At 52.4% G+C, this 27,463-nt stretch overlaps 1 protein-coding gene across 4 annotated transcripts in view; it reads right to left on the reverse strand.

The window, feature by feature from the left end:
- The window catches only part of Ror1 (receptor tyrosine kinase-like orphan receptor 1), a 245,547-nt gene that overhangs the window by 32,149 nt on the left and 185,935 nt on the right, over positions 1 to 27,463 (reverse strand). For all 4 annotated transcript variants that reach the window (XM_013514431.1, XM_013514432.1, XM_005385320.2 and 1 more), the window contains exon 5: positions 912 to 1,039. In XM_013514431.1, coding sequence (XP_013369885.1) covers positions 912 to 1,039 — 128 coding nt within the window. The remainder of the gene's footprint in view (positions 1 to 911; positions 1,040 to 27,463) is intronic.

Genomic DNA, 27,463 nt, shown 5'->3' on the forward strand with positions numbered 1-27,463 from the left:
CTGGTGGCTTTGGCTAGGGGTCTCCCTGTCTTCCTGCAGCTGTTCTCAGGGAAAGAGCTCCCCCAGGCCCTGACGGCTCCCTGACCCTGCCCGACCCGACTGATTTCTGAGCTTTCTGCTGCCCCATGCTCCTGCATTGGTTTCCTCTCACCTCTACTAAACTCTCCAGTCACCAGCTGCGCTACCAGACCATGGCTGACTCAGACAAATTCTAAAAGATGTGGTGCTTATCTGAAACGCAGGCGTAGCTGGGTGTCCCGTATCAGCACCTGCTGCACGGGGCTGCGTGGGGTGATCTCACCAGAACCTCACGAGTTCCAGTGTGTTTTAAAGGACTGAAAAAAGCATGTGGCCCCGGCACACAGTGACACACTCACATGAGGGACACACGACAGCTACAACCCTGGGTTGCATGGCTTGCACTACCACACTCGTGTGTACCCGAGAGGGCTCCACCGTTAGATTTCTACCACTACAAGGTGGAGCAGGGGCATCGCAGAGGAAGGAGTGATTTGCGTGAAGAAGCGCTTTCCACGCGAGGAGGCCTCTCCCGTGAGTCGCTGAGGCTCTGGGATTACAGCTGAGCGCAGCTCCCAAACCGTGAGCCCGCGAGGGCAGAGCAGACCCTGCTTATCACCACACCCTCCAACCGTGGCCAGGCCATGCTACAAGTACTCAAAAATATTTATTGAGTGTTTGAGTGAATGTGAGATTTCTCAAAGCTGTCTTTTCCTCTAAAAGCAGCCTTCAGTAAATTATTTTAATGTAAATTCCAGAGCTCAGAGATGACGTCTCCCGCGTCTTCACGGTCCTGCTCCCAGCCCCCACGCCAGCCTCGTCCTTTGCCTCGATTGACTTTGGTGAGGATAAGTTGCTCAAGGGATAAACATCCTCTCGCTGGGGTTACCCACCTGTGATCTGGTTTTCTATTTCCCCTTGCATGTGTAGAGACTCCATGTAGACGGTGCGGTTGCCAATAAACCGCGCGCAAGCAATCCCTCGGTACGGCTGGCAGAATCCGTCTTCCTCGTACTCGTCCCTAAATACAGAGCAGAGCCATTAGCCAGCGCACCCCACCCGCGCCTCGGGCGCCGGCTACGCGATGCCCGAAGGGGTCACCAGGGGGCGCAGTTGGGCACCGTATCCTACAGACGGCGCTCGAGCCCTTAGGCTTCCTTCAGCCTTCGCACACCGCCTGAAACATCTGTTGCTCACGTTGGTCTCGTTTCCTACACCCCCAGAAAACCATCCTGAAGCACAAAATCATCCTTAAGTGCAGGAGAAAATGCTTTTATTTTCGCAGCTGGTGGTGGGCTAGAAGATGATGTAGTTGTGAGAGCGGAGAGGAAATGAGCCGAAAGTCTGGACACATGTGCTCCAGTCTCCTGTCTGAAGCACAGACTGTTTCTGCTTCACGGGCTGCGAAGGCCCAGGCGCATCGGCCACAGGCCCGCTCCAAGTGACGTGTCAGCGAGGAGGACCCGAGGCTGCGGGGAGCCAGAGACCGCGGGCAGGTGCTCGGCCCGGCTCGAGGCCCATCAGTGCTGCCTCCGCAAGGCAGGCCCATGCCAGAGAATTCCAAACGGGTCACCGGACCCCAGGGAACCTCGGGGAAAATCCAGGGAAATCTCGCCTTCGTGGTCCCCTAGCATTTTCAAAAGGTCTTATTAACATTTTACTGCCACAAAATTACAGTGTTACATAAAAAAGGGGCATAGATTTTGTCGTGAAGACGGGACACCAGAGCATGACACAATTCATGGCAGGACCGGAGGGCAGGACCCAAGATGGCGGATCCAGCTTGGAAGGACAGAGGCCAGGACCTCGCCCGGGAGCTTGAGGTGGCTCAGGACGCAGAGCGCCACACATCCCCCCGATGCCATGCCAGAGGCTGCCACGTGGCTGTGGGTGGATGCCCCTCCATGCCTCTGCTCTGCCCACCCCCTGCTGTCCACACACCAGCTCCACCCAACACCACTGCCCACCCCCTGCTGTCCACACACCAGCTCCACCCAACACCACTGCCCCCTTTCTCTGCTGTCATGGTCTTCTTATCTGTGTGAGGGAACTGCCCCCTACCCGACAGGTGCAGCCGCAGCCGAGGCAGGTAAGGCTTTTCACACCGCACAGCTGGCATGTGATGGTGATTATTAAAGTATCCACAACGATCAAGGAGGACACGCACCAAAAGACAGATGTTCACTCAATAAGGTGGGCCGTGGCTGGAGCACAGTGCTAGGCTCCACCCTGGCTCAGTGGGTGCCAGGGTCTGGCAAAGCCCCCCATTTTCTGCAGGTTTCTGTTCCCTGATCTCTGCAGGCGAGGACGGAGCAAGTGTCTTTGTTTTAGTCTCCAAAACAGTCTGTATTGCAGAGCTCTTAAGAATGTAACCTTTAAGTCCACACACAAGTAAATACATCACATACCTGACATGAAGACATTGAGATTTTAATGTCACCGGCCCTACAAGTACTCCGTGTGTTTACTTTCATAAATCCTAGAGTAATGCTGAAGCCTTTTTGGCTTAAATTTTACTTGGGTTGTAAAATTAACCCAACTTTTATTGGGTAACTAATACCATAAACCTATGGGGAAAACGAAGGTTCTCGATGACCTAGGTTTACATGCTGGAAACCTCAGTATGGGACCAGAATCCTGCCCCACCCCCTGCCACCCCTGCTGTTACAGACCCGCTCTTCTGTCCCCGGCATTAGCGAGCCTGAGATGTTCAAGGTGTCGTTATGAGAACCCTTTCTCCTCCCCTACGTTAAACCCTCCAGGCCTCAATTTATGCCTCCTGGGAAGACAAAACCCTGGAATCACCCCCAGATATAAACTCCCAGCCTACTGGGAGTCCCCATATTTTATGTGTGAGGCTTAGGCTAAACTATTTACCACCTCTCCAGTGCAGAGCTTTTCTTCTGAGACTCTGAAATTGTTTTTTTCCCAGAATAAAATGGAATGCAATTCCTTGGCTGCCCGTTTCTTATCAAGGGCTTAGAGCTGCAGGTGTAGTGAATTCTTGACTCTGCCCAGAATTCCTGCTGTTGTGATTGCTCTCCTGGGGACAGATACTTTGAAACCCCAGTGTGTAATATCATCTGCTGGGGCGTAGCCCTCAGCCCTGGCTGCAGCTGAGAATCTCTTCAAGAACCGTGGAAAATACCAGTGCTCAGCCCCGAATGGGGCTGTGAATCTCACTCTCCAGAGACCAGGCTGAGGGATTCCTGCTCCTAAAATGTGATGGTGTGATGCGGCTCTGTTCGGGAACCACAGCACTCAAATGACCAGATAGATGTTGTCTGCTACCAGTGCTGGGTGCTATGCTAGCTGCTTTCTTCACAGCAGCCTCTGATGAGCAGGCTTGTCCTTATTTTATGGAGGGAAACATTCCCAGTCCGAGACATTAAGTAACTTAATGCTGAAGTTCACGAAGCCAGTAGGAAGTGGAGGTAGATTTTAACTGAACTCAGGACACTATACCGCGCTGCCCCATCTTGGTGGGGTTTTGCTTGTTCGTTTTGTGGTACTGGGGATTGACCCCCAGGAACTTCACACTGGACAATATCACCAGCCCCCTTAAAGAAAACTTTTACTTTTAATAATTTTTTGAGACAGCCTCCTGCTAAGTTGCTAAATTGCCTAGGCTGGGCTCGAATTTGTGATCCTCCTGCCTCAGCCTCCCAGAGTTCCAGGATTACACGTGTGCACACCATGCCCAGCTCACCATGTTGTTAGATCTATAACTATGTTCTAGTTCCAAGGGTGGAAATAATAATTAAATGATCCTAATCATAAAGAAGAGGCTATATAGGGAGCCCCTGTTCTTGGTACCAGGCACCGCTGAACTGAGTGTACTTATAAGTCACTGCTACACTGCTGTGTGCTGACCGCAGCCTGACGCAGAAGGCAGAGGTGTAACCATTTGCATGCTCTCCTGAGAAAACAGACAGCGGAAAGTGTAAAGAAGTTGTCCGCAGTCAGCTGTGGGTAGAACAGCTGCGTCTGTCCTTCAGGCTGCCCGTGGCCATGGTGTGCAGCTTTACTTCCATGGTTTGGTTAGGAGCTTTGCATCTCTCAGCAGCTTTTCCTGTGAAGAAGCTTGGTGTCCACTGGGTGGTGAAGAGCATTCTAACAGAAAGCCACTGCAGCCCTGCATTCCTCCGTTCCCCAGCTGGCTTTGCCAAGCCATCCCTGGGGTTTCCAATTTCAGACTAATCTGCTCAGTGCCCACCCTACCGCTCGCCGACCCTCAGCGCTGGAGCAGACCCTGCACAGCCCTGGGGCAGGTTGCCGGGTGCACCCTGCTCCTCCGGGGATGGCGCACCCTCCAGATGGAAGCTTGTTGCCTTCTTGCTGTAGTTTGATCACTGAAACTTCCAAAACTGTGAGCCAAGCTTAACCTTCCCTCCTTTTTATGTCTGGTGTCTCAGGCATTTTGTCACAGTAACTGAGAAGCTGACTAACACAATGCATATCAGAATAACAACGGGCATGGGGAGAGCTTGTGGACTTACTCAGCTGAACTGATGCTTGCTGATGAATTTGGCCCCCAGAATTTCCTTTATGGGCAATACAACCAATTAAAATGCATCTTTTGCTGAGTGGGAGGAGAAGAGAGACAGTGAAAGGCAATTAGGTTTTGCCAAATGTAAAGCCTCACTTCAGCTGAAGGATTAAAACCAGGCACCTGAGTTCGATTCCCGGTACCGGAGAAAAACCAAAAAAAAAAACCAAACAAACAAACAAAAAAAAACCAGGCACCAACAAGTATCTGTTTATAAACATTCATAACAGAACTATTCACAAGAGCTAAGGGGCCATGATTCAGCCACACAGGAAAGAATGAAATGTATCACAGTGTGAGAGAACCACAAAAGCATCGTGCTAAGTACAATAACCTAGACACAGAAAGACTTACGTGCTGCAATGAGTCCACTGACATGGAATACTCAGGCAATCCCACACAGACAGGAAGCAGACTGGTGTGTGCCAAAGGCTGGGAGGGGAGGAGCAGGAAGTGAACCCGTAATGTGAAAGATAATGGTTTCACAGTGCTGTGCGCAAAGTTGCTACTATGAAAGTGTTCACTATAGAATGATGAGTTTTAGGCCAGGCATAATGGTGCACACCCATCATCCCAGCACTCAGGAGGCTGAGGCAGGAGGATTGCTGTGAGTTTGAGGCCAGCCTAGGCTATAAGAGGCCAGCCTGGGCTGCATAGTGAAACCCTGTCTCCAAAAGGCAAAATAAAAAAAAAAGAGGTCAGTTTTATGTTATGTGAATTTCACTTCAAAAAAAAAAAAAAAAACAACAATCTCCTTTGTACTTAAGGGCTAAGGTGGAGGGAACTGGCTTGGAGAGGTCAATGGCTAGAGTTCCAGGCCTCAGGGCTGGGGAAGGGGTGGGGGTGGCCGGGTGGGTGGCTTCCCATGGAGGAATCCAGCCAAAGCGCTGGAAATCTGCAGAGAACCAGCAGGTGCCCGCATGCAGATGCTCAAGGCTCTTCAGGTGGCCTCATGCCAGGTAATGCGTCCCCACGCGCACTGCGGGCTGAGGGGACGCGGACAGCCAGCCGAATGACCCCCACCCCTGAATCGGCCGCCCCGGCCTCTTGCAGCCGGGTCTGGAACCCAAAGCCCTTGGAGCACAGCCGTGCAGAGCTCGGGAGACGCGGGGTGCCCAGGCCTGCTCCCGTGAGCAGTCCAGCCCAGTGTGTGTTATTCACTCTTGTGGGCAGTGACTTTTGTTTGCCCGGGCAAAAACGCTTTACCACACGTTCCCCAAAGACGTGGTGGCCGTAAGTGGTCGGGAAGTGCCCCTTCCTAGTGTTTATGAATCAGGCCACCTATTTGCCGATCTGGTTAAAAGCAAAGCCACATAATGACTTTGGAAACCTCATGCGAGGTGTGAAGGCGCCCGCCTCAGAGTCTGGTTCTCCCACAGAAGGTGCGATTAAGCGCTTAATGGTGAAAATCAACTGTAACAAAGGTGACAAACAGACAAGTGGGATTGTACCCAACGAAAGAGCTTCAGCAGAGAAACGGAAACAATGGACAGGGTGAAGAGATAACGTGCAAAGTGGGAGAAAAATCTTTGTAAACCATTCATCCAACAAGGGATTAATGTCCAGAATATATGAGACCTCACTCCCCAGGAAAAAACAAATTATCTGATTTAAATTAGGCAAATGATATGAATGCATGTTTCTCAGAAAGACATATAAAGGTTTAACAAGCATGGGGAAAAATGCTCACCCTTGCTAATTCTCAGGGAAATGCACACCAAAGCCACAGTGAGACACCGCCTCACCTGGCTGGGACAGTAACATCAAACACAACAATAACAAGTGCTGGTGAGGATGCAGGGGATGCACTCTCACGCACTGTTGGTGGGAATGTCGCTTAGTACAATGAGTACATCCCAGACATTATGGAGATAGTGTAAGGGCTACTCAATAAACTAAAGATAGAAACACCCCATGACCCAGAAATCCCCCAGCTGGTACATAGCCAAGGAAAGGCAAACCGTCCAAGAGATACCTGCAGGTCCGTGTGCACTGTAGCATGATTCCCGGTAGTCAAGATACAGAATCTAGGAGCTCAGTGACAGATGAATGGATAAAGAGTCTGCCAAACAAATGTATACACACCGCAGGAAAGAAAAACTTGTATAAATATTCTAATATTAAATTTATTGTGACATCATGAGATTAGTACAAGTCACCTTTGGCCTCTTCAATTACAAGAGATGCTCAAAGTGGTAGCCATTAGCTTCCAGATATTTATTAGTTTTTCTTTGCCTGAAGTGCATATACATTTTTTTGGCAGACTCTCTATATACAGTGGAACATTCATTATTCAGCCGTAAAGAAGAACGAAATCCTGTCATTCGTGGCAATGTGGATGGAAAGAAGGGCATAAAATGAAGTAAAGGAAGCCAGGCGCAAGGCTCACTGTGAGCCACATGCATTGACCTCATCAGAGTGGACAGTGGTGAGTGGTCACTAAAGAACTGGAGAGGGCAGGGCGCAGGACAGGGCAGGAGGGAAAAGCTCAAGGTTGCATAAAAACACAATTAGATAGGAGAAATAACTGCTGGTATTCTATGCATGGTAAGGTGCCAGTAATTAACAATAATTTATTGTGCAATTCCAATGAGCTGGAAGGAAGGATTTTGAATATTCTCCACATAAAGAAAGATAAATAGTCGAGATGATGGATCTGCTCATTTCTCTGATTTAATCATTACAGGTTGTATATATGTATTGAAATAACACAGCGTTATATCATAAGCACATACAATTATTATGTACCTATTAAAATAATTTTTAAAGTGGATACATGATAGAATTAAGGGTCTAGGTAAAGGGTGAAGAATCACTCCACTAGACAGAGAAGACGGGAGGGACGGAGCATAGAAGAGCAGATTACAACCAGATGTGGTCTCAGAAAAGTGACCACCTACCCCACTCTGTCGTTCCTGTCCCCAAGAGGACTTAGGGCCTGGACGAATCCTGGGTTGATGCCAGCCAGGAGGCGGGGACGTCATTAAATCTCATCAGCTGTGTGGCCAGCTGGAATGGGGGGTAGGCCGGCAGGCCAGCGCAGAAGGGGGCTGTCAGGCGCACCTCAGCGGCCTTAGCCTCAGGCTGGCCTGGAGGAGGACTCCAGCGGAGCGCAGTCCCAGAGTCGCCACACGTTGCTCTGTACAGAGCAGGCTGCCGTGGGCAGCAAAGCGGGGACGTGTTAACATACTTGACCTCTGAGGTCAATTTTCAAAGTAGGGTGATCAAGGGATGTCAGCCCAGAAGGGCGACGGCTCCCGGGGAGACTTACATCTCTTAGGCCAAGAATCCAGCGAGCCCTGCTGTTCCTTTGTGTCCGGTTGGAATGCCTTTGTGAGCACCAGCAACCTGAGGGGGCCGTGTCAAATATCATGTGTAGTTTCCACAACCGGACCCCACAACTGCCTGCATTTATTCCCTCGGTAAAGGAGGCCCTTGCTCTGTCTCACCCTACATTTTTGCTTTACAAAATTAAATCAAATTTTGAGGTTTTTTTTTCCCCCTCTTGGCCATAAACCATTAAAACAAACAGATGAATAATGTTCTGTCATAGTTTCCAGAGCCGCACATAATGGTTCCTTGTGTCCAACGTGGCTTGGGGAAGGTATCGGCTCTGCTGCATGGCGAAGCCTGGGAACATCCGAGGGCTTCTGCTCCCTGGAAAAGAGCGGAATTACCCGGCACGCATCTCACCAGTGTGATCTGAAGGGGAACTATGCATGTAATATATTTTATTCCTATTTAAAAACGCGTTTGGAGCGAGACTGCACGAGCATCAACGACGTATCTATATTAAGAAAAGTTGGTGATAAAAAAAAAGACTGAGTGATTTCTGGCCTTGCCAATTTCCTGAGGTTTTGTGGTGAGGCGGCCTCGACCCTCCATGAATGCCTTGGCTGTTTTGCCTTGTCCTGCAATAGAGAGTCTACTCTGCCCCAAGGTTAGGCCATAGCTGGAAATGTACAGGTGACAGCTGGAGCCCCGAGTTTAGGGTCCCCGAGTTCTCGTTAGAAGCCTTCGGATGTGCCTGGCAGCTCTCCAAATAGCAGGCATTCAAGCTACCCCTGAAATCTGCCCGTGGAGAATAACGGGACTTTGGAATGATATGAAATTCACATAGACCAATCCAGGCAGATTTTCTACCACAAACGTTATTAGAGTGGCTTTGATTTTTCCTCGTTTTCCTTTTATTTCTTTGGCCACAGGTTGAAAAAAAGAGGAGCTTGGTGGAAAGAGTGGCGGACGGAACCCAGGGACTGCTGGAGAGGGTTTCATTTCATTTCCCTGCTCAGACGTGAGCGAAACCCAAACCCGGGTTTCGCTTTCTGTCTCCTCTCAGAGGACGCAGAGACTGGACACCAAGTGTCCCGACACCAGCAACTTGACCTCTGTTCACAGCCAGCAGGGCTCGAGTGGGAGGGTGCGACCCCTTCCCCAGCCCTCCCCCTTCCCGCCTTCCCATCCTTCCTCCCGAAGCCCAGTGCTGCAGTCAAGAAGGGGCGTCTGCGCAGACTAGGAGGGCTTCCTTCCGGGAGAGTCTGTTGCTTAAGGGAAGAACAACTCAGCAGACCTTGGTGACAGGGAGGGAGTGACGGCTGGTGCGGCTGCCCGGAGCAGGTGAGGTCCAAGGACAGACTGTGGTCTTGGGGTATCTGGGGGAACGGGGAGATCAGCATTCCGCTACCTTCCTTATGGACTCATCTTGCTTTCAAATTCCACCGAAGCCTTTTTAATACAGTCTCATTTTCAATTTGTTATTTGAAAATTATAACAAAAAAGTTGGGCGGTGGATCGTGCCCTGAAGACACGGAGACTCCAGAGAGTGGCGCGATGGGTGATGGAGCCACCAGGGGGGCTGGACCTCAGAGGCCAGCGTCCGAGATGTCAGGCTGTGCTCCAAGGGACACAGGCTATGACCTCCAAGGCACAGGGTGGAATTTCCCCCCGATTCAGGGGAGAAGGAGTCTACACTTCGGGCGGCAGGGAAGTTAGGTCGGCTGGCAGAGGGGGTGCCCCGGTTGGTGTTCACTGTCATTCAGCGGGGGCAGGAGTCTGTAGGCCTCAGCCCTGTCTACAGCGCACAGGACCAAGCGCAAGCGGCCATGTGATATGACTAAGTCCACCACACGCTGGAAGTGCGGAATGCAGTGCGGCACTAAGACCAGGGCTTCAGGGACCCCGGGAACTGTGTGCACTTGGGTCAGAGCACCAGCCAGACAAAGCACCTCACCCTCCGGCTGCTTACATTTGGCTTGGGTTTGTATCTGGAAGCTCTTTCTTCACGCCTTCTGTATAATTTGTACCTTGCCCTTCCTTCCATTGAACGAACATTAGTCACCTTGAGGTCGGGCCTGGGCGTGAACTCCGTGGATGGGTGAGGGACAAAGTGAGCCTGGCTTATGAAGTCAGAGGAGCCCACAGGAAGCCCCAGTCTTCCAGTCTTAGAGGTTGGAATAAACCACCCTTTCCAGCCTGTGTTTTGGTCTCCGTTACAGCCATGTGCCCCAGATCTGCCCCCCTCGCCTGCCCGGTGGCGCCTGTCCCCGTCCTCTGCTCTGCCCTCCCCTCCCCGATTCCCAGCAGCACACCTCCCTGCACAGCGCTAGGTGGTCCTCGCCCAGCGCGCCCTTCCCTCGGCCTGCGCGCCTGCCCGCGGCCCTGCGTCTCCTCTCCTCTTGCAGCACCCCGCTCCCGGGAAACCTCTGCACCCGGCCTCTCCAGCTCCTCATTTGCTCCTGCACCGGCCGCTCCTCGGGACAAGCTCTTGTCGGTCGGTGGCCTCGTGTCACCTGGTACTTCCCGAGCTTCCCGGACCTTTATTTCCTAGCGGCCAGCAGCCCCCTTCCCCGGACAGCCCTGTCGCCTCTGCTTCTCCCTTGCTGCTGCGTCCCTGTTTCTGCTCCGAGTGAAGATTTCTGTCTCCCAGAGCGCTGAGTTCAGTGCTCCCACCTGGTCTCCCATTTCTTGGATGTAAGCGGCCACCCCGGTGCGGACAACTCCCAAGCCCACTACCCTTAGCCACGCCCGCTCAGCCTCTGCACCTCCACCTGGGGTCGGGAGGGCTTCTAACTCAGCGCGCCTAACACCGAACCTTTGTTTCCAAAGAGCAATCTGCAGTTCTTCCCAGTCCCAGAAAAACTACTCCTTCCTTCCAGCTGCTCATAACCGAAGCATTTGAGTTCTCTTGGATGCTACTTTTTCTCAGACCTTCACCCAGACCCTCGGCCATCGCCTCCTCCTTCGCAATCTGCCGCCCAGCCACGCTGCTCTCCTCCGAGCTCAGGCTGTCCTTCCTGCCACAGCCATCTTCCCAGCAGCCTCTCGGGTCCTCCTGCCCTCTGCCGCCTTCTCCACTCCTCCCCCGGCTCCGTCTGGGCCCAGGACACCTGCTGGGGAGTCTGCTAGGACATCAGCTGAGGAAAAGTTGAATCTTTACAGTGTCCTCACGGGGTCCCCCGTCCCCGCCACCTCTCTGGCTTCAGGTCCTACCACCTCCCCCGTGCCCTCACGTCATGGCCTACCGCCCGTCCCACCTGATGGTACCAGCACACTCTCACACATTTGATGGTTGGTTGTTTGTAAAGCTGCGTGGGGACTGGAGCCCTGGCTTGGTCACCGCTGTGTCCCCAGTGCCCAAGCGGTGCCTCTCAAGTATCTCCTCACTGGCAAGAAATAAATGTTTAACGAGCGCACCGGATCTCTCCGCTCTTTGACTTCCGCCTGGTGGCAGTGAACACGGAGCCTAAGCTCATCCAGAGACTTGAAATTTATAGCCCCTTGCTCTGCTTTGCACCTCAGCAACCCAGCTGCTTGTGCAGCTGTTTTGGGAGCGGAAGATACCAGGGGTAGGAGGGGAGAAGGGCAGCGTAAGAGCGGCGCAATTTCACCCTGAAGAACTGTCAGCCCCCGAGGCACTGCTGGGGTTTGAACCTACGCCCTCTGCCCTGGCGCCGGTGCCACCCCTCAGCTGACTACAGACTGTGGGAGCTGGGCGGCCTCTTTCCCATCTTCCGCTGCTCCTGCCTACCTGCTAGGGCTGCGGAAGGCCGTCGAAAGTGGGAGCTGGTGTCGTCCCAGGCTGTTGCCCAATCAGTATTTGTGACTTGAACGAGTGTGTGACACGGGGAAGCCAGCAGGTTCTCGGCTGATTTCGTGTTCCAGTTAAATGCTTCTCCCTTCTTCTCTTCCTCCTAGCTCCTACCTAACCCGTCTGAGTTCTCCGCACTTCACTCTGTGATCAGCAATATTCCAGGACTTCAAGTAGAGTTAAAAATAATAACTTTAACTTTTGCCTTCGGGTAGCATTTGCAGTCATACCTAGATGTTTATCAAAATACCACATTACCCCAAACCAGAAACAACTCAGACAGACAGACAGACAGAGACAGACAGAGAAAGTTGTGGGGGCTTATTGTACTTACTGTATTCTGTGCCGGGAACCCCTCCAGGTAAGAGGTATAGTCTACATTATATAGTAGAAGAAAGTGGGGTTCAGGGGTTAAGTCTCTTAACCAAAATGTAAGTCTCGTTCCAAATTTTCTGCCATTTCCACTGTAAGGAAGGCTATAAACCCAACTGTAACATGAAAATGTGTTCACATAGGGTTAGTGAAAAAGACACACAACACAAAGCGGTGTCTACAAACAGCACTGCCGTGTACAGGGGTTCCCGGACTTAGAGAATGGAAGGCCAGCTGAGGAGGGTTTGCTTTCTGCTGGGTCACCTGCGCTCAGCACGGTCCAGGTGCATGGCAGGGACACGGTAGTTAGAGGGACACGTGCAGGGAACAAGATTTCAGAGAGGAGTCAGGTTTTGCTTCACCCCGCGACCTCAGCAGAAGGGAGAGAGCTTGGTAAGCAGCAGTTGGAAGGATTTTTAGAGGAGAGGAGAGGGAGGGGGCGGGGCGGGGCGCTCTGAAGCCAGAGTGAAAGGTGTGGCCAGCAAAGACCCCTCCCAGGCAGTCCGGCCTGATTCAGGGTCCCGGCATCCAGCGAGACTGTTCGCACCTCCGAGATACTGACAGGAAGCGAGGGCCAAGGCGGCCTCCAGCTCTCCTCCAGGAGTCCCTAACCGAGGCGGGATGCTGGGCTCAGCTTGGCACCCCTGAGTGGAAAGTCGCCGGGCTGAGAGTCACAAGACCGTGGCCTCCCTCTGGTCTTGGCTGCAGGCAAGGTTATTTCCATACAACCTTGGTTAGGTCACCCGCCCTCCTCTGTCCTCCCTGACTCCACCTCTATAGTATGGAATTCGGACTACACCACATGTTCCTTCCACGTCTAACACTCTTTTCAAGCCTGACTGACAGCATATACCGACTCTGGCGTAAGTGTCCATCATTTCCCCTACCACGGTGGTAGGACGCCCTGCTAACTGGTCTCCCCACCTCCTTTCTCGGCCCTGGAAGTGGATCTTTCTTGCTGCGGCAGTAGAGCTACATAGCAAGTGTGGCCGGTCGTCTCTCATAACTGTGCACTGACGCTTCGTGCTGCTGCTGCTGGAGGTGACCGCCCCGGCACGCTGGCAGGGACCAAGGGGCCTCTGAAGGACAGGCCCCAACCAGGTCCAAGGCTCCATCTTCTGCCATCGCCCCCGCTGGCCTTCATGCTCTGGTGTTGAAGAACAGCTTGTCATTACTGAACAGAATCCTCTCACACACATTTGTTGCTGGGCTATTTTGCCTCCAGGAGATCGATCCTCCTGTGTGCACAACCGGCCCATTCCCCTTCATCCTTCCGGTTTTAGTTCGTTCTCATCTTCGGGGCGCTTTCCTGGAAACCCAGATGGTTCATTTTAATTGTCAGTCTGGCTGGATTAACAGACTCCTGCAGGCGTGACGGGTCACGAGGGCGTCATACTCACCAGTGGGGCGACCTACCGGTGCTCACATGTGCTGTCAGGAGAGACCCACTTGGGTAGGTCCCTGGGTCCTGCCTTTGGAGGGTGCATCTCGCTGCCGCTCTCCTGAGCTCCCGTTCCGGGTGAGCGAAGCCCTTCCGCCATGATGGCTTTGCTTTGGAGCCAGCCAGCCTTGGAATGGGGCCCCTGAACCCCTGAGCCAAAATAAAACTCCCCTCCTTTAGGCTGAGGGTGTTGTTATTCATTTAGGCTGAGGGTGTTGTTGTCTGTGGCAGTGATGGGAAAGCTGATGAACACACCCCGTCTTGGTCTTTGGGAAGCACCCTGTCTTTGCTTCACTCTGCTGTGGTACAATGTACGCTGAGAAGGCTGAAGCAGCGGCCGTTCTGATCTTCCTTTGGAGTCCTGATCCTCCCCCTGGTTCACTCATGGCAGAGCTGGTACCCACACCTGGGCCACAGAGGGCACCAGTGAACATTTATGAATTGTACCCCATCTCCCCCACTTGGGGCTGACCCCCTGAATCTAGCGCCATCCACCTACAGCAAGCCCCAAGGTGGAACAAGGCAGGTTGATCCCATCCCCTAAGTGTACTTAGCCAGCCTCCCCAGGCCCCGCAACCCCAACTCCTCTCCTCTCCGCTGGCAGGGTGGAGTCTTCCTGCCCCGCCCCTCGTCGCCCCTGATTTCTCTAACCAGAAATGAAAAGGGTCCACAGTCCCTGGGGCCTGGGCTGTCATTAGCCAGGCTTGGCTGCAGGGAACTGCATCTGAGTCTGGGAGGGAATTATTCTAAGCCTTACGAACCACCCTCACCTATCAACTCCTGGCTTTGTAGTCATTTCCAGTTGGAATGTTTTTAGGCTGAAAAAGGACAGGTTTGTGAAGAGACATAAATGTCTTTGGTGACAGGTGACATGTGTTTTCTCCTAGTGAGAGCAAGGCACTCCCATAGATTCTACAATTTCTGGACAATGCATAAAATGCATCTCTGAAGCAGTTAATCTCCTGGCAGGCTTTGAGTAAAGCAGTTACTCCATGTTTTCCTTTGTCATTGCTGGAAAGTTTAATGGTACATCTATCTACTCGGTGTCTGCGAAGCCCAAGACTGCCTCAGAACAAGCATAAGTGAGATCGCTTAGTGTTCACACATTTGATTTAAATATTGACAATTTTTTTCATTAGAACATTAAACCCTCAGCTTTCTTCATTCTAAATGCCTCTCAGGAGAGTGACTTCCCCCATTAGAGCAACTCCAGGGAGGCAAGACCAACTTTGCAAGCAAGACAGCCACGGGACACGGGGCCCTGTTGTGCTGGTGCGCTGCGGCGTGGGCAGCTGTAACTGGTTATGAAGCAGCGCTGGAAATAGCATTTGGAGCTTTCTTGGCAGATTTCTTACATCATTATTCAATATGAGCTGCAAATCATATGCTCGTAGTTATGAAAATGTCAGGAAACTCCTCGTGTTCATGCTTTGTTTGACAAAGCTATTTTCGAGTACTGCTAGAAGGCAGAGGTGTCCGACACTTGGGATGAGGAAGAGGAGGACCCCGCCCCACCTGCCCCCAGCAGGTCCTGAGAGCTGGGGGTTCAGGTCTGCTGGGACAAGCCTGAGTTCCGCGGACACGTCCCCAGGGCCCATGAGTCCGAGATGTGTGTCGAGGTACTTGAGGGTTGGGGAGCTGCAAGAAACTGGTCTTCTTGCTCAGTACGGACCAGCTGAGCTTGGGGTCAGGTCAGCAGTTTGCTCTTAATCCTAGAGGTAGCTGGGCAGTGCCCCTCAGGGACAGGGCCAGGGCCAGGGACAGGAAAAAGGCAGAGGACAGGGACAGAGTAGAAAGTAGAGGAGAGAAGAAGAGTGAGGGAAGGAGGCAGGGGAGAAGGAAGTGTCACAGAAAGGCAAAAAAGGAGGTGAACATAACTCTTAATGATAGCAAAGCGAATGTGTATATTTATACATAGGTATTATATTTCAAATTTAGATTTCTACCCGTTTTTTCGGAAGCGCGGGTCCTGCTGCACAAGGGCTCTACCACTGAGCTACGCCCCAGCCTCTCACATTCTTAGATATATAAAGTCCACCTTTTTAAAATAATGATTATTCTGGAAATTTTGAAAAATAGAAGCAGAAAAGAGAATTAAAATCATCTACACCCAGAACCCACATATAACCACAGCTACTATATAGCACATTTTTATGCATGTATATTAACACAGAGATGAACTCTTTACAAATTGGGTTATGCTGCACATTTTCTCTTTCATATAACATGTTTTTCCTGTAGCATTAAGTATCTTCTAAACTAGGATTTTTTAGTGGCTGCAATTAACTTGAAGGCTGATTCTAACTTTTCATTATTTATAAAAATACTGAAATAAATACACAAGACGTTTGCAAAACATTCATATTCACTATTATACACACTGTTAGTACATTTTCTTTGTCCATCCTATGGCTAGGCTTACTTTTCATCTGATGAAGAAACTGACACATTGAGAGATCAGTCAGTTTCCCCAAAAGCACACAGCTAATTAGGAAGCAAAATAAGATTCCAATGTGGGTTTTTTCTAAGACGGTTTCATGTCATGCTAGCACAGTGTTCTTTTGTAAATTCTAAGAATAATACTGCCTTTAAATCTAACATGTCAACAGCAAATCCACTGAGCACAAAAATAAAATCAAGGGAATTACAGCAGGACAGCCAGGCACGATACCCTGCCATGCAGTCTCAGTCATAAACTTGGTCTTTAACTATATTCACCAATTGCACTTAGAAAACCTGCAGATCCCTCGTGGCAGCCTAACACCCACTTCCTAAATGTTTTATTTGAGTGATCTCTGGTTTCCCCTCCAGCTGAGCCGACTTCACCCCGAAGAAGGCGCCATGGGGGAAGAGATGAAGAGGGAGGGGTCTTCCTCTTGCACAGTGGTGGGACAGTGTCCAGGATGCCATCTACTGGGTTGCAGGGGAGTGAAGCTGAGTGGCACTTGGAACCTTGGCACCTCTTTCAGAAGAGGGAGGAGCCACTGATCTTCACCCGTACCAGTCAGCTTCCCCTAACACCTGACACCAACCTGGGCACCAGCCATTAACCGGGCTGCACGGAAACTGCCATTCACCCAAGGCAAAGAGACAAGGCTGTCTAAGTCAGGCCACAAGGGAAATGGACGAAGAGGCTAGAAGTGGCGCCTGGTCAGGAAGGGACTCCAGGGAACAGGAGAACACGGTTGGTGAAGGCTTGGAGGTGACCCTGGGTTCTCTACTAGACAGGTGTGCTGCCTCTTCCTCCCCACTGCCTGTTTCCAGCCCCTGGCATAAGCAGCCACTCAAAGAAAGGGTATTTATGGTAGCATACTCATAGGGACATGGAATTGTACAGCAAGCACTGTAAAGGTGTCCAGAGTGTGACAATTGAAGGATGGATGGATGGATGGAAGATGGATAGAAAGATGGATGGAAGGATGGATAGATGGGTGGATAGATGGATAGAGGATGGATAGAAGGATGGATGGATGGATGGATGGATGGATGGAAGGATGGACAGAAGGATGGATGGATGGGTGGATAGAGGATAGATAGAAGGATGGATGGATGGAAGGATGGATAGAAGGATGGAAGGATGGATAGATGGATGGATAGATGGATAGAGGATGGATAGAAGGATGGATGGATGGAAGGATGGATGGAAGGATGGAAGGATAGATGGAAGGAAGATGGATAGAAAGATGGATGGATGGATAGGAAGATAGATGGATAAAGGATGGATGGATGGATAGGAGGATGGATGGATAAAGGATGGGTGGATGGATGGATGGATGGATAGAAGGATGGGTGGTTAGATGGATAGATGGGTGGATGCACCAGGGGCTGAACATCAAAATGTGAAGCAGCACAGCTGCGGTCTTAAGAAAAGCACAGCCAATCACTGGGGAGGGAGGGCTCCACGGTGCCCGCAAAGACAGCTGGAGAACACTGGGAAATGCCAGTGCCTTGAAAGCTGAAGGCAGAAGGGCTGAGAAGAAAAGGCCAGTTCACTTCTCCCATTCTACATCACCATGTCTCCTCTCCATGCTCCCCCTGGTTAAACTGCAGCAATGGTTCCTCCTGCTTTCTGGATAAAGCGCAAGTCCCTTCACCTAACCTGTGAGTGCTAGACTTCCAGCTGATCTCCATGCCTGCGTTGCCCTCCCGCCCTGCTGACCACTGGCAAGCAGTGGTCAAGCAGCCTAGCTGCACGGAGCCACATGACTCTGCGCTGGTCACGGAGATGGGAGAGGGGTGAAGGCTGCCACATCTGGACCAGTGAGTTGTGGAGAAAGGAAAGACGGGAGGAGAGGAGGAGGGAAAAGCCGGGGCTGGGGTGGGAACTTGGAGACAAAGGATGTCCTGTTGACTGGAGTATGTTGTGAAGAAAGATGCTGAAGAAACCACTGAGGATGAGATGAATGCCACTGTTGAGGCTGGCAGAGGAGGAGGATGGCCCAGGCCTGGTGCTCAGCACAGTGGCAGCACTGCCGTCCAGCTCTGGGAAGCCTCCTCTGGACGGCAGGGAAATCAACCACTGTCTTGTTTAAGCCTGTCTGTCTGTCTGCCTGCCTGTCTATCTATCGCACCAGCTTAGCTGCACCCCGATTAATATGGAGAGGCAGGTTACAAAGGAAGGAAACACACATTGGCCAGGCACAAGTGTACGTGGAGAAGCCAGGTGGGAATGGGGACACAGGTGTGGGGTGGGGATGGTCTGATGGCGCTGCCGCCAGGCCCGCGTGGCCCCGTGCAGTGTGCTCTGCCACCTGTGCCTGTGTGGGGGACTTGGATGTGGCCGGCAACAGGGAGATGGGCAGCAGGGGAAACACACCCCAGCTTTCCAAGACTTACTGCACTCCGCCCCTAAGAGGTGAAATATTGCATGAATATTTTCATACTGATTACATTTTGACATGACATTTTGGATCTGGAGTTAAGTAAAATATTTTATTACAATTAATTTCACTTGCTTCTATTTTTAAAAACGTGGCTTTAAAAAAACTTAACATTACATATGTGCTTGTAGCTTCCATGGCCTTTCCCAACTGTCACACCATGAGGGGTGATCAGAAAGCAAAGTGAAAGTTTAAATTAAAATACGTATTACAGTAAAAGACATTGCCACGAATCTCCCTCAGAGGTCTCCCTGCTACCTTTGAGCACACTCATCCCATCGTTCTTGCCATTTTCTGAAGCAGTTCTGGAAGTTCTCTTTCCGTGTGTCTGTAGTTGTGGTGTCCTGGCTGCTTTGAGGTCCTGAATCTATTCAAAACGTTTCCCTTTCATGATCATCCTGATTTTGGCATAGAGCCAGAGGTGCACGATGCCAGAACCAGTTGAATGAGGTGGATAATGACAGATGGCAATGTTTTTATGAGTCTTTCCCCTGGGGGCACGCTGTGGCACAGCCACTGTATTTTTGATCACACCTCATAAAGACAGTCAGGAAAGAGCACGTCCAGAACTGCCCAGAAAGTGGTAAGAATGGTGGGATAAGTACTTGAACTGAGAGAGAACATTTGGAGAGAGAGTCATGGCAATGTCTTTTTTCTCTAATACATTTTTAAAATGTAGTCACTCACCATATATTTTGATCACCCCTCCAACACGGACTTCCACCATTAAAAGGCTGTCTGTATCCGAAGAGTTTTTGTTTCTAGAAGGCTCTTGTTTTAGGAAAAAAGTGACATTTGAGAACTCTAACTCACAGTGTCCTAGGGCAAGAGCTTTGGAGTCAGGTAAACCAGAGTTCAAGTCCTGCCTTTGCCCTTGCTTAGCCACGTGGCTTTTGCAGTCAGTTACTTGAGGCACACATTTCTCCATTTCCAAAGTCAGGATGTCGCTACCCACACCTCACAGGGCTGCTGTGACGGGGTCCCACCTCGAGCCCTTGCCAGAGTATACGGGTCAGCGCTCGACTACAGACCTGGCCCATCTCCCTGGAGGCCGGGGGACCAAAATGGCTCTCTGAGGAGAGGACACAAGGACCCTCAACACATCCTCTGTGAGGTGTCACTTTGACCTGACCCTTGGGTCACGCCAGCCAGAGATGGACCATCAGGTGAGCTGGCCAGGAGCGCAAGGGTTCTGTGAATGCTGTGTGTCACACCATGGTGTCCTTTGTGGGTCTGAGGGCTGGACCTTCGGGGTCACCCAGACAGAAATCTTCCTATAATCGACACAGAACAGCGGGAACATAGCAGCGGTCACCCTGCGGCACAGAGGGACTCCGTGCTTCACGTCCATCACTTCACCCCCTCCGGCTCACAGGCATGAGGCACTGCCACCCCTGACCCACCCCGTCTCCGAAAGGCCGCCCGAGGCTCCCTGGCCCAGACAGCCTCAGACGGAAGGCTGGAACCTCAGAACCAGGCCTGTCTCTCCTTGACCAGGGCTGTGTGGGCGACCCCAGGCTGCCTGTGCTTACGTTCACTGTGCAGCATCAAAGGCTTTACACCGGGAGGAGTTTAGTGTGAATTCTGGATGATTTTTAGGTGGACAGAATGCAGGCAAATGGATTTCCTGACTGGGAAGCAGGCTGTGGGTGAGCAGGGTTAGGACGGACAGAGGGTGCCCCAGGAGGCGCTCTGCCCGGCCAGCATGGCACAGGGGTGTTTGAGCCCTCTCGGAGTTGCAGCTGCTCCACCGTGACCCAGGAAGACAGCACAGCACTGCCTGTACCCCGGCTTTCTGCAAGACAGTGCCGACGCCCAGGCCAGGGGCCAGGCCTTCAGGCATGTGGCTGGCCCAGGGCAGGTGGGGCAGGGGGAAGGCAAACGCCGGGAGGGCCAGCGCCGTCCAGAGCCCACACGGTTCTGGAAAAGGAGATTGTTTTTATCATTTCTTCTCCCCCTTGTTGGTTTGCGAAAAGAAAATATCGCTTTTTTCCCTTAACCCAAGCTAAACTGAGAGTTGAAATAATGAATAACATTGCAAAGTGAGTCCCTGCAGACGCAGCACTTTCCAAGCATCATCTCACTGACCCCATCTGATCGCGGCAGGCAGATGCTTCAGAGATGAGCAAGAGGAGGCTCGCTGACGCTCCAGCTCCGAGCCTGAGGCGAGCGCCCAGCTCCAGGCCTGCTGGTGTCCCGCCCGCCTCACCCGGTTCCTTCTGGGCTCAGCCGTGGGTCCTGCCTATGCCCTGCCTCAAAAATGTCAGCAAAAGACAATTTATGGCTATTGCCTGGGCTGGGGACTTGCTTAGCATGAGGAGGGGCTGGTTCCATCCCCTACATTGCCAAAAAAAAAAAACCCAAACCCAAAACCAACAAAAAACACCCAAACCAACCCACAAATCATTGCCCCATCATTGGTCTTCTTGGTCAGCAGGGTCATGGTTAAGGACATAGTCACGTTCCAGAACCTGTGTCCCAAAGAGTGGTAGACTTGACCTCCACCCTCAGGGAATGTGGTCTTTCTGGAGAGGAAATACATAAAGTTTTGCAATAACTGGACAGGCCACATGTTAAGTCACGTAGCATGGAATTCAAATGCCACGCTGGGCGTGGTGTAGCACACCTGTAATTCTAGCAGTCAGGAGGCTGAGGCAGGAGGATCATTGTGAGTTTAAGGCCAGCTGGGACTACATAGTGAGTTCAAGGCCAGAGTGAACTACACAGTGAGACCCTGTCTCACACCAACAAAACAAGCAACCAACCAAATGTTATAGATTTAGGACAGGAACATTCCTCTGGAGGCCAGGGTGGGCTTCCTGGAGGAGGTGGACCTTGAGCTTCCTGCTGGTTGTGGCAGAATGGAGACCAGGGGCCAGGTCCCGAGTCCCCAGGTGCTGGTCACATGACACAGATGGGTATCAAAGGGAAGAGTGGCTTATACACTGAAATTGGGTTTTGCTTCCAATGAACACGTACAAACCCTGTGCCTCTGTGTCCCCTGGGGCCTGGATATGACTCCTGGCAAGAGAGGACATCTGTGAGTGCTTGGTATCTAAGAGGTCGGGTCACACGTCAGCCACAGTGGCCATCAGATATCAGTAAGCCACTGAGGATGGTCCTTCCGGACCATAGCCTGCTTTTGTAAAGCAGCTATTTTCTTGAGGTAAGGGTCATTAAAACGATAATAAAACAGTATCCTTTTATGTGGTTTTCCCACAAATGCAGCCTGGCACTTGAAAAGCCCAAGTAGTAAAGCTGCCCCTTTGAAAGCTCCTTTATATCCACCACGTGCAGATCTGCCAGGCCCAGCGCTCCAGAGCTGGGACGCAAAATCACGGCTGGCTGCAGCCAGCGGAGTGTTCAGCGTCACAGCATGGAGAAGCTTTGTTATCTGGGGAGGTATGAACCACAGCTGGGACATGAGGGTTCCGCGGAAGAGCGTGGATTAACTTGAAAGTGCAGTGCTGTGGGATGGGCTCGTTTCCTTAGCAACCACAAGATGGGGGCTCAGCACTGCTTCGGTACACTGTAAATCTGTGTCCCCAGCGTCGAACTTGTCTGGGACACAGCGTCCATCCTCATGGGGTGGTGGTGCGTGAACGAAGAGCTACCATCTTTCATGACCCCACCCTTTCGCGGAAAGTCCTTACCATAAACAAAGTAATGCTGACCGCGTGCTGGTACGTGTGTGTATCTGTTCAGCGCTCTCAAAATATAATATGATTTGCATCACGCAAGAATCGTGAGAGGCAGATGCTAGTCCTCCTGTTTGCTAGATGAGGAAACCGAGGGCTAGGGACACGGTGGTTTCCCAAAGTTCACCCTGCCTGAGCCCACAGAGACATCCTGCGTACAAAGCCACTTGCCTTTAGTGTACACGGAGCAGGAGCAGGGGCAGTACCACACAGGTGACAAACAGGGCCTCAGTGACAACCAGGTCAGCCCTATTTATCCCTCGTGCAGAAGAGGGACCCGAGACACACAGCCGAGTTTAAGGAATGCATCCAGGTCACCTAAGTGGTGCAGCAAGGTGCCAGCAGACAGGACGGACCTATCGGTTGCAGTGACTGTTCTTTTACAGATCTCCTCGGCCGTCTTATTTTTACCTAACTGAACCCTAAGTGGACTATCACAGGAAAAGGCAGATAGTGCTGCTTCATGAGATCTTCTCGCTGGTGGGAAATGTGTCCCACACCCCACGATGTCCTGCGCTTTCCTCCTTACCCGTGGGAGAGGAGGGACAGGTGGTGAAATCATGGCGTCTGCCGGGAGTTCGGGAGGAGGGTTTCCTGTTCCCGCTGCCACTCACCACAGCTCCAGGGCCTGTCTGAATCGTGTCCACCAGCAAGAGCAGCATGTGCCAGCCCAGGTGCCTCAGGGGCCCCGGCAGCAATGTCGGTACCTAGGCGCTGCAGCACCCACCCTTCCTGTATGGGGTGCTGTCTCAGGACTGGGCGCTCCCAGGAGTGAGAGCGGTCGCCGATTTGCAGGTGCACGCAGGTGGTGTGCGGGGCTGCAGGCCGCCTCCGGCCAGCTCCGTGAGACTCCACAGAAGCCCTTGGATTGTCTGAAGCCTCCCGCTTTTCTGTGGAGACTGGAACGTGGAATTCCTTAGAATGACTCGATCCTAGATCTCTTCACAGGTAGGTGAGCCACTCCCAGGGAATTCAAGTGGGGGTCCCCGAAGCCACGTGGACACTTAGTGATTCCTGCGCTGTCCAAGGAACCTAGCAGACATTCTTGTCATCTTTCCAAAGCAAGTTCTCTCTGCGAAGTTCTCTTCCTTCTGTCACCCCCCGTTTTCTAGGCTATGTGGAGGAGAAGGTTTTGATCGGGGCTCATCTGTCTTCCTAGGAATGGGTGGCCAGTTTAAACGCAGTGAGACCCTGCGTTGCCGTCACCCACACTGAGCTCAGGCTCCTCCTCCTGTACGCAGGGCAGAGAGTCCCCTGCCCACCTCCACAGTGCACCGAGGAATACAGGAGGTGAACACGTGCAAGTCCTTGGTCACCTGACCCCCCCAGACAGGAGGGATTCCTTCGTGAAGAGTGCGGTGTGAGGCTCGTGGAGGATACAGATGATGAAAATGCAATCCCTGACCGTACAGAATAGACATTCTTGAAGAGAAGAGATATTTACATGAGTAACTATTTAAAACTGTCAGAGGCAACAGAACAAAGACAAGCCCTGAACGTCATGGGTCTGGAAGGCAAAGTGAGCGAGGGGAAGTGGGAGCACGGGGCCGCTGGGGAGGTGGGGTCCACAGTGCAGCGTCTGCTTCGTTAAATCCTGTGATTTGTCTCCTGTAGGCTCTCTGTCAGTGTTCAAGGCTGGCCTGGCCCACATGGCAAGCCTGTCCCAAAAACTAACAAAGCCAACCAGCCAAGCACAAAGGCAATCTGTATTGACCCCTTCACAGTGCCCACTGGCGGCCGAGCAGAAATCACAGGATTTTTGGCACAGGATTTTCGGCGTCCTGAGAGTCAGCACACAGCTCTCCGCCGTCCAGGATGGTTACGGCAATCGCTCCGTTCCCGGCCACTCCCCCCTTATCAAGAAGGCCGGACTCAGAGTCCAGCTCCGCCACTTGTTGGCTGTGGCACTCGAACAACTGTACCCTTCTTCCTGGAGGGGGGCGGGGGTGCCCCTGCCCTGCTCCCTGTGACACTGTGAGCACCGTGACGCTGTCACCCCAGCCACAGCTGAACCGAGCTCTCAGTAGGAGTCGGCCCTCCCTGGCCCACACACTGGAAAAGCCTTCCTCTAAAGCCTCCACACAGCCTGTCTGTCTCTCCCAGCTCCGGCTCTGCAGGACACTGCCCCGCTGGGAGGGGCCCCCAGCTCCAGCTGCCGTGCGTGGGAAGCCACGTCACGGGGTCACACATCCTCTGGGATGTCGGGGTCAAACTGACCAGATTTGGGAAACCTAGGGACTTTTCATGGATGAGCTCTAGGTAAAGCACTGTGAACAAGTTTGCAAAACAGTGCCTGGGCCTGGCTTCGTGCGGAAGTGACACAGAATTAACACGGGAAAAGTCACATAGCCGGATTTCATGACATTTAATCACAGGCTTTTACTCCACGGAGGTCAAAGAATTGAATCTACTTCTCCCTCATTTGATATCACGTGGTGCAGATGGATGCACGGAAACAGAAAGTGACCAGTCCCAGCCCTCCAGAGCCGCCCCAGGCCTCTCTGCAATGTCACCAAGCAGCAAGTGTCCCAGCCTGTCGGGGGCCTAAATCTTGCGATGGACCCTCAGCCGCGCCAGCGGGGGACCCTTGCTGCTCCTGTCCTCGAGGCGTGCGGGAAGTGACTGAAGCCGCCTCTGAACCTCTGTGACTGTGGGAGCAGGAGCCTGGAGAACCTAATGTTCTCACAAGTCCACCTGCCCTGCCCTCCACCCGTCTTTCTGTGTAAACTAGATTGTAGGGAATGCGCGGGCTGAGTTCGGGTCCGGGCTGGGATGCCCACTGCCAGTGTTGGGCTGGGTGCTGGGCTTCCTGAAGTGGGTGTCTGGAGGATGCACCCAGAGGGTGAGCTGAGGGTGCCCAGAGCCACCCGGGAATTCAGCAGCTCGCATCCAAGGTGTGTGCTTCTAACGAGCGACCCTATGGTTCAGATGCACGTCTGCCCTCCGACTCCCAGAAACACCGGGCGGGGCCTCAGCTCCCTCCAAGGCAGGGAAGGGACAGACGGTGACTGCAGGGGTCCTGACCCTGGGACCTCTTCCCCCTTCTGTCCCCAGCCCCAGAGCGTCTGATGCAGCAGATGTCTGTGGGCCTCGGCTCCCCTTACATGTTCGCGTTTCCTCGCTCTTCCCGAGGCTTAGATTCAGGGGGACTAGCGTGGGGCCTAGACACAACCTCGGGCAGTTCCCGGATGCTGAGGTGCTAGCGGGGGGACCTGTAATGGAAGCGGCTGACACTAGCTGCCCAGTGACCCCCTGGCCTCCCCACACCCGAAGTCCCAGATGCAGGCTGCCCCAGGAGACCCCACCTCCTTCCAACTGCACCGGTGAGCAGCACCCCGTTCCCTTGTGTGTTTGTTCGAGGGTGTGGCGTCTCTGTGAGTGTTCCATGGCTTGCGCCCCTGACTTGCCAGGGCTTGGAAGCCCCACGGTGAGCCCACTGCCAGCTTCTGGAGGGGCATTCCAACGTTCTGCTTACCTGAGATGCTCGTAGACCACAGGGCCCTTGTGTTTCTGACCTAGAACTTACAGCAAAAACTGATTTAGAAAAAGATGGTGAACATATGATGTCCAAATCAAGTGTGTAATATAATTAAACGTGTTATTTATTTGCCATTAAAATGATTACAGCTCAAACAGTGCCTAACTGTGACCACAGATGCTGAGTTTTTATGGCTCATTCTCTGAGAACAGAGTCGGCTACAGAAGTAGCCACTCCCTCCGCTTGATGATTATTTCACTGAGCAATATAGTGAGGGCGAACAGATTGGAAAACACTCCGAGCAGAGGTCCAGGAAAGTTGTGTTTTAACTTGGGCTAGTGCAATCAGCTCCAAGTAGATGGCTTGCATAGAAATTTAAAAAGCAGGTTGATTAAAAATACCCAATATGATCTGAACTCATCAAGAAAAGACCTAGTTTGCTGCCATTTAAAAATATATTCTGGAAATTGATTCACAAAGCTACACTAAAAAAAAAAGATCCCCAGTCCTCCTGTTTAAAGTTGAGAAAAGAAGAAAAACACACAGATGAAATATAACAGGGCTGCCTGGGGCACAGGATCGCACGGTGACCAGACCTCCAACCCAGCCGGGGCTCAGCACAGGAGTCCCACGTCCGGGTCACAGGGCAGAGGGCTCTGCGGGTGGGACAGTCCTGGCATAGATGCCGCCTCTGCTACTCGCCACCTCATGGGGACCGCAAGCCCCCCACCTCTCTGCGCCTCGCTTGTCTCACCTATAAGGTGAGGTCGCTGCTTGCAAAGGTTACCCTGGACGTTTACCTCTGAGACAGAGGTAGAGAGCTGTACCTATGCCTCGTACATGGCACGCACACACAACGCATGGTATCCATGGCAACCCTGGCGACTGCCATTCTCCCATGATCATTTGACAGCCACAGGAGACAGTGCCACGGAAGTCTACTAACTGTCCAGGAAACTGAGCCCATCTGTCAAGAGGACCTCGGGCGCGGGGCTGGCCTCAGGGGCGGGGCTGGCCAGGCCTTCCTGATGTTGGCACGCATGAAACGGTGCTTTAGAAACTGAGGGAGAAAGAGAAGTGGGGTGGAGATCTGCCCCGGGGCAAAAGATTTGGTGTCCCATAGGCTTCCTGCTCGCTGGTCAGGGCAGGGCAGGGCGCAGAGTTCGTGATTTTTCTTTTGGGTTCATCAGCATCTTCCCTGAAACAGCTATCCACGCATGGCTTTAAGCAAAAGTAGTAACAAGTGAAAAGCCACCTGCAAGAGGAGGGCTGGGGCTTGCGGGGAGACACAGTGCTCAGTAACGGTCGTCTTCCCAGCCTCTGCTGAAGCCCCGCGAGGGCCAGAACCCCCTCGTGCACGTGACTGCAGAAATGAAGCCACATTTCCACGCACAGGAAAGTGGCCTGGTGTCCGGAAGAAGCCAGAGGAGGCTGTGCCTCCTCTCACAACCTCCGCGCCCAGGGGCTCACGTGCCAGTCGCTGGCACTCAGGACGCACTTAATACGAACAGCAGCACGCATGTCCTGCACACTGCGTCTGCCACGGCCCCTCGCGCACGGCGTACCTGCAGACTGTGCTTCAAAGGACTGAAATGACCATTACGCTTAAAACCCAAGCAACCATTTCTTCTCCATCTCCTCCTCCTCCTTCCTCTTCCTCTCTCTCTCCTTTCCTTTCCCTCTCCTCCATGCCCCCCTCCCTTACCCCACATTCTCACCACATCAGTCAGTCTGGCCTCGGACTCCTGGGCTCAAGAGATTATCCTGCTTCAGCTTCCCATCACACGTATTGAATCAAGCAACTATTTCTATATTCTCCCCCTCCACCGCATGTGCGTGGGTCAGTGAAGGTCTGCCTCTCTCCTCTACAGCTATTTGGTAGCTGCTGCACCGGGTTTTCCAGGCTCCCTTCCCACAGCTACCCTAGCCTCTCTCTGCTG

The sequence above is a fragment of the Chinchilla lanigera genome, unplaced genomic scaffold, assembly GCF_000276665.1.
Source record: "Chinchilla lanigera isolate Chin_1 unplaced genomic scaffold, ChiLan1.0 scaffold00022, whole genome shotgun sequence".
Taxonomy (NCBI): Eukaryota; Metazoa; Chordata; class Mammalia; order Rodentia; family Chinchillidae; genus Chinchilla; species Chinchilla lanigera.